At 46.2% G+C, this 7,181-nt stretch overlaps 1 protein-coding gene across 1 annotated transcript in view; it reads right to left on the reverse strand.

The window, feature by feature from the left end:
* PILRA (paired immunoglobin like type 2 receptor alpha) overlaps nt 1–7,181 on the reverse strand; it is an 11,661-nt gene that overhangs the window by 3,744 nt on the left and 736 nt on the right. Inside the window, exons 3-4 of the mRNA XM_027774644.1 lie at nt 6,971–7,160; nt 4,692–4,883 (exon numbers count right to left, since the gene is read on the reverse strand). Coding sequence (XP_027630445.1) covers nt 4,692–4,883; nt 6,971–7,160 — 382 coding nt within the window. The remainder of the gene's footprint in view (nt 1–4,691; nt 4,884–6,970; nt 7,161–7,181) is intronic.

The following is a 7,181-nucleotide window of genomic DNA, read 5'->3' on the forward strand; positions in this document are numbered from 1 at the left end:
CCTCCCCTCCCTTGGCTTCCCTTCCCCATCTCTGACCTCCAGACTCTCCAACCTTGCTCCTCCCTGTACTGAAGTCCCAACTGCCACCTCTCTCCTTCTCCTCCTCTTCAGTACACACACCAGTCTCTTCCTGGCCTACAAAATCAGCTTCTTGACTTTTTTTTTTTAGAGTTATTTTATTTAACTTTATTTATTTACTGTTTTTTTGGGGGGGAGAGGTTTTTGCTATAGGGTGCGTGCGTTCGCCAGCCAGACAGAAAGAGACAGAGAGATAGAAAGTGAGAAATCACCCCCAGGGGGGATGGCCACACCGCAATCCCTTCTCCTCTGTTCTCCTCTTGGGATCTTGGGCACGCATGCACACGTGCCCGACGTGAGTGTAAGCAACTGGGTCCGGGACTCGAACCACGGTCGACTACATGGGAGTCCAGCAACATAGCCATTATGCTAACTGCTGGTCCCATTATTTTTATTTGACCAGAGAGAACGAGAGTGAGAGAGAGAGAAAGTGAGAAAGTAAGCTGTCAGGTCCGGGACTTGAACCACTATTGGCCATGTGGGAGTCCAATGCTCTCAACCGCCATGCCACCTGCTGGCCCCTCATATGTTGTTTTTGAATGGTAGCAGTCTTTTCTATACCTTGAGAGCCTCATGGTGGAATGAATATTTGTAGGGGTTGAGACATCTCTTGCTATCACTGGACTATTTTGCCTCCCCTCTCAGCCGGTCCTCTTATACAATAGCCACTATCCCGTCTACCCATTGTCCTGTCCCCTACATGTCCACTTTGAAGTATCTGCAGCATTTCCCAAGGATTTGGCCCCTGGTTTACAGTATCCTCTAGCATCCACCATCTACCTGGGTGGTACATCATGCACAGGACAACCCTCTGAACACAGGACTCACTGATGTCCCTCACTCTCCAACTCCAGGGATTTTACTTCCCTCCCATTCAGCCATTTCCTAGATTGTTTTTGTTGTTGCTGTTTTTAATGTCAAGACTTCAGGGACCAGCAGTTAGCGTAATGGCTATGTCGCTGGACTCCCATGTAGTCGACCGCGGTTCGTGTCCCAGACCCGGTGGCTTAGAACTCACGCCGGGCGCGTGTGTGTGCGTGCCCAAGATCCCGAGAGGAGAATGGAGGAGAAGGGATTGCGGCGTGACCATCCGCCCTGGGGGGTGATTTCTCGCTTTCTGTCTCTGTCTCTGTCTGTCTGGCAAGCGCACGCACCCTATAGCAACAACCTCTCAAAAAAAAAAAAAAAAGACTTCATTCTGAAGTATTAAATCCAAGTATCATTTTTATGCTGCAGCTTTCCTTTTACCACACTCTCTTTCTGAAGTGTAAACAGGTTCTATTTGTTTATTTATATTAACTGTGACTAAAAAACAAGTTTTCCATCTTAACCATTTCTAAGTGTATAGATTAGTAGTGGTAACTATATTCACATTGTTGTGAAACAAGTCTCCAATACTTTTTCATATTGCAAAACTAAAACTCTATACCCTTTAGAGAATTCCCCCTTCCTTTCTTTCTCCTGCCCATGGCAGCTACCATTCTACTTTCACTTTCTTAGTGTTTTTTTTTTTTGTTTGTTTGTTTGTTTGTTTGTTTGCTACAGAGTACATGGGCTTGTCAGAGAGAGAGACAGAGTAAGAGAGGGAAAATAATGGGACCAGCATGGTGTAATGGCTATGTTGCTGTTTTTCAAACTGCCAGGTCTGGGACTCAAACTGTATAGTTGGCCACATGGGATCCAGCCACCTTAATCTCAGTGCCACCTGTTGGCCCCTACTTTCACTTTCCATTCATTTCACGAGTCTAGCTACATTTGGTTCTGTTTCCATTCTGCCATATTTGATTTTTCTTTTTTCCCTCCATTGTTTAATTTGTGTATTATGTCAGGGCGCATGTGCTCACTGGAAAAACAGAGAAAGACAGAAAGACAGAAAATGAGAAATCACCTCCCAGGGGGGATGGCCATACTGCAATCCCTTCTCCTCCATTCTCCTCTTGGGATCTTGTGCATGCACGCACATGAGCCCGGTGTGTGTTTAAGTCGCTGGGTCTGGGACTCAAACTGCAGTCGACTACATGGGAGTCCAGCGACAGCCATTACGGCAACTGCTGGTCCCCCTATTTGTTATTATTATCCCTAGTTTACCCATGAGTAACTTGAGGCATGCAACAGTATTACCATTGTGCTAGAGTTTCACTAGCAAGCATTTGAAACCAGGGTTTGATGCCGTTTCTTTTTTGTGTTCTTCATCCCTGTGCTTTGGTATTTGATCGGGGGAATCTCCTCTCATCAGACATTTTCTTTGAAGAATTTCAAATCCGTGTTGGAGGATATTAGGGTATAACTGATTGGTGCCTCCAGCCCTGTCCTTTCTTAAAAGCTATAAATACGTACACATAGCAGCTCTAATCAGATGCCATACAGGTATCTCAAACCTAACATGTCCCAGATGAAATGGATCATCTGTCTGCCCCCAATAGAGTTTCTTCCTTCTCTGTTCCCTGTTGTTCTTGGTGGTTTCATCACAGCTTCATTCCACCAAGTTGAAGCAAGGGGCTTTCCTGAACCCGTGTCCCTACATAAATCTAAAATCTAATCTTAGTAATTTTGGCTTCTCAGCTTTTCCAGGATCTAGCCCTTTCTCTCCATGCACATTGGATTACATTAGACTGACATGGCCTGGTCACCTCCAAGCTCCCCACTGTTGACTGATACATCCTTAAGAGGGAGTTAAGGCTGTCACTTTGCTGCTTCATATTGCAACTGGGGTCAGAGGCTCTTGAGTGTGGTCTACAAGGTTCTCTTTCCTCATCTCCTGCTTCCACCAGCACGGAGCTTCCTACAGTTCCTGGAGTGGTTTCTCCCCCCTGGAAGGAGAGCAATCTCTCTGCTACCGTCACCACTTGCCTGGCTAATTTTTTATTTTTTGATACTATTTATTTAGATTTTTTGGTGTGTGTCACAGGGCATGTATGCTCTTTGGAGAGAGACAGAGAGAAGGGAAAAGTGAGAAATCACCCCCCCCAACCCCCCAACCCCCAGGTAGGATGGCCATGCTGCAATCCCTTCTTCATTCACTCAGGATTTTTTGTGGATGTCACTTTCTCTGGAAAGTCCTTCCCAACTACCTCTCCTTCCTCCAAAACTTTTTATGTGCCTCCATAACTCTTTCCAAATGAGGCAATTAATCCATTAAATAACTCTATGTGCACCTTACACCTCTACTGAGTTCCTTGAAAGCAGAATCTCTGCTTTACCTACTTTTGTATCTCCAACACTTGCTAAACTGAGCCAATTTCCTGTCTCTTTTCTTCTCTCCATACTCTTCCCAGATTAGGCCTTTCCTTTCCATGAACCAAAAAGTGAGACTTGATGAGAGATGACTAAGTCAAGAGCTCTGGAATGTGATTAGATTGTGTGGAGAGGTATTGGTGGTTCTTACTTTATCCTGCCCAAAGTCCACTTGAGGAACTGCTTAAAAGTGGAGATCCCCTTGGGACCAGCAGTTGGCATAATGACTATGTCGCTGAACTCCCATGTAGTCGACCGAGGTTTAAGTCCCAGACCTCATGGCTTAAACTCAAGCCGGGCGCGTGTGTGTGCGTGCCCAAGATCCTGAGAAGAGAATGGAGGAGAAGGGATTGCGGCATAGCCATCCTCTCTGGGGGTGATTTCTCGCTTTCTGTCTCTGTGTCTCTCTCTGTCTGGCTGGTGAGCACATGCGCCCTATAACAAAAAAAAGAAAGAAAAAAAGAAGAAAGAAAGAAAGAAAGAAAGCTCTCCAAAAAAAAGTGGAGATCCCCAAGGCCAGACCTCAGAGTATCCAACTTAGTAGATTGGAGGGCAGCTCAGCAGGTTTCTGTCTTTTTTCTCTTTTCTTGCTAAAGGGTATGTGTGCTCAACAGAGAGAAAGAGAGAGAGAGAAAGTGAGAAATCACCTCCCAGCGGGGAGCAGCCATACTGCAATCCCTTCTCCTTCACACTCCTCTCAGGATCCTGGACCTGCTTGCACATATGCCTGGCATGTTTCTCAAGCTGCTAGGTCTGGGACTTGAACTGCACAGTTGGCCATGTAGGATCCAGCTAGCTCAACCTCTGCACTACCGACTAGCCTCTGGTCTCTGTTTTTTTTTTTGTTTGTTTGTTTTGTTTTGTTTTGATAGATTTTTGCTACAGGGCATGTGTGCTTGCCAGAGAGACAGAGAGAAAGTGAGAAATCACTCCCTAGAAGGCTACTCCACAACCCTTCTCCGTTCTCCTCTCGGGATTTTGGACACGTACACACATATACCTGGCATGAGTTTCAAGCCACTGGGTCTGGGACTTGGACCATGGTTAGCCATGTGGGAGTCCAGTTCCTTATACAGTACACCATCTGTTGACCCCTGTCTCTGTTTTTTTAAGAAGCACCTTTGGTGATTCTGATGAAGTTTGCAAAATCAGTAAGACTTGATTTTAGATTGATATAGGGATGAAGGAGCAGGAATAAGTCCCATGTTTCAGCTTGGATGAATGAGGCTGTGTTGAAACCCCTCTATCTATCTATCTATAGATATATAGGATGTTGGGAAAGTCATGATGCATTTTTGCATAGAAAAATACGTCATGACTTTCCTGATACATATACATATAGATATATAATCTCCTATGGGAGACGACAGACCACTTACCTTTCCTTCTCTTCCACCTGAGGAAGATCATCAATCCCAAAACGGCAATTACAAGCACAGTGATTGCCACTGCCACCCCTACTGCTGTCTCCAGACTCAGAGGCTGGGACCCTGAGTTCTTGTCCTCTGTGATCCTCAGGTCAGCTGTGGTGGAAGCTACGTTGGAGGGGCTGTGGGTGGTGGTCTTGACAACTGGAGAGAGATAAGAAATAAGAAGACTCTCCCCTGGAGGAGGGGGTACCTGGGTGATGGTGCTGCTTCTTATTCCTGACTTTGGGAGAATATGGAAGGTGGAGGAACAGCCCTCAGGAGCTCACACAGGGAAGGGAGTAACAAGGTAAAATGCCAAAGGCTTAGATCCTGGCGACCCAATTTGAATCCTGATTCTACACCACTTATCAGAGCTGTATCCTCAGAAACTTATTTCATTACTTACAAATAGGGATACTAAATCATAGGATTAAAAAATTATTGCTGTAAATCTATGTACCATAAAATTTATCATTTTAACCATATATAAGTGTACAGTTCAACGGCATTAAGTACATTCATGTTGCTGTGCATGTGTAACCATCACCACCGTCCAACTCCTAAGTTTTGTTTCATTTTTGCTACATGGCATATGTGGTTGCCAGAGAGAGACAGAGAAAGAGGGAGAGTGTGATATCGTCCCACAGGGGGATGGCCACACTGCAATCCCTTCTCCTCCATTTTCCTCTCAGGACACATGCACACATATGCTCAACGTGACTTTTAAGTTGCCAGGTCTGGGATCCACATTGGCCATGTGAGATCCAGCACCTTAACCTCCACATCATCTGCTGGCCCCAACACCTGATTCTCATTGGAAACTTTGTACTCATTAAGCAACACCTTACTCTCCCCTCCCCTCAGCTCCTGGTAACCACCATTCAACTTTCTGTCTTTATGAATTTTACTACTGTAGGTATCTCACATAAATGAAACCATATAGTATTTGTCCTTTTATAGGACTGTTTTAATAAGTGAAGAAAAAACATCTGTTTCATACCTAGTGTACATTGGAAACATGTTTTTAGGTTAAATTAACATATATTACAACTTTAGGAACTACAAACAAATTGTACCTTCTTTGCGGACATTTAGTGTGCATTACAAAGTTGACATAATAGTCACACATAAAAATTCAACTTTGGGGGACCAGCAGTTAGTGTAACGGCTATGTTGCTGGATTCCCACGTAGTCGACTGTGGTTTGCGTCCTGGATGCGGTGGCTTAAAACTCATACCGGGCACGTGTGCATGCATGCCCAAGATCCCGAGAGGAGAATGGAGGAGAAGGGATTGCGGGGTGGCCATCCCGAAGGGATTGCGGTGTGGCCATCCCCCCTGGGGGGGGTGATTTCTCGCTTTCTGTCTCTAATGTCTCTCTCTGTCTGTCTGTCGAGCGCACGCGCCCTATAGCAAAAACCTCTCAAAAAAATTATACAATGTTATAAAAAATATTTTGAACACTACCTTTAAAATTTGATAGTTTGAAATTTTGAAAGTTGTTTATTAACTGTCAAGAACTATGGAGTATGAGCAAAATTTTTTTGATGTGTAAAGTAAATGTGGAAAAATGTAAAAATAAATAAATAAATAGAAAACAAAACAACACAAACAAAAAGACAATAGATACAGAAGGAGAGGGAGATAGGACCAGAGAAATGAGACTGGGCCAGGAAAGACTCGAAGGACTTGTTTGTGGGAGCAGAAGGAGAGAAGGAAGTGGGGAGACTGAGAAAGCAATGATGCAGTGTTACCCGGGGACTATGAGAGCCATTCACTGGGTACCTACGGTGGTCCAGGCTGAGCCATGGTTGTGGGGAGACCCAAGACAGGCGCCCACTGTGAGAGGTGAGCTGAGCTCTACACAGTCACGTGATGAGGTGAAGGCAAGCCCTGTCCTGGAGAAAGCAGACAGACCGGCAGGCCAGGGCCAGGGCAGGGGCAGGGAGCTGGAGCCCTCGTTCGGAGCAGGAAGGGACGATAACAGGAGACTGGCAGGTGCTGAGGTCTAGAAAGTGGGGCAGGGACAGACTGCGGAGAAGGCAGGGAGAGGCGTGGTTAGGGAAGGCAGCTCAGGCTTAGGGAAGATTAAGGGGGGAAAGGCCAAGAAAGGGGCCAGGGAGCAGGGAGAGAAGTTAGAGAGGAAGGTCAGAGGGGTGGGGCCTGAGGGGATGTCTGGGGCCCAGGACACCAGCGGTTAACAAAAGTCACACGTGGGGTGAACCTGGAGCTGCGAGGAGCTGAACTCACCGGGCGTGACAGTGAGCCTGGTCCCCTGGATGGATTGCCACACTTGCCTCTCTTTCTTGCCATTGTTCAGTGTGTTCAGACTGACCCGGCAGAAGTACACGTTCTGGTCCTTCAACCGCAGGCTGGAGATCCTGAGGGAGCCGTTGTTCTGACCCTCCGTCCCGTTCAGGGGCAGCCGGGTCCTGTAATCCTAATGGGTGAACGCGCGCGG

The sequence above is a fragment of the Tupaia chinensis genome, unplaced genomic scaffold, assembly GCF_000334495.1.
Source record: "Tupaia chinensis unplaced genomic scaffold, TupChi_1.0 Scaffold000465_1, whole genome shotgun sequence".
NCBI classification, from domain to species: Eukaryota; Metazoa; Chordata; class Mammalia; order Scandentia; family Tupaiidae; genus Tupaia; species Tupaia belangeri.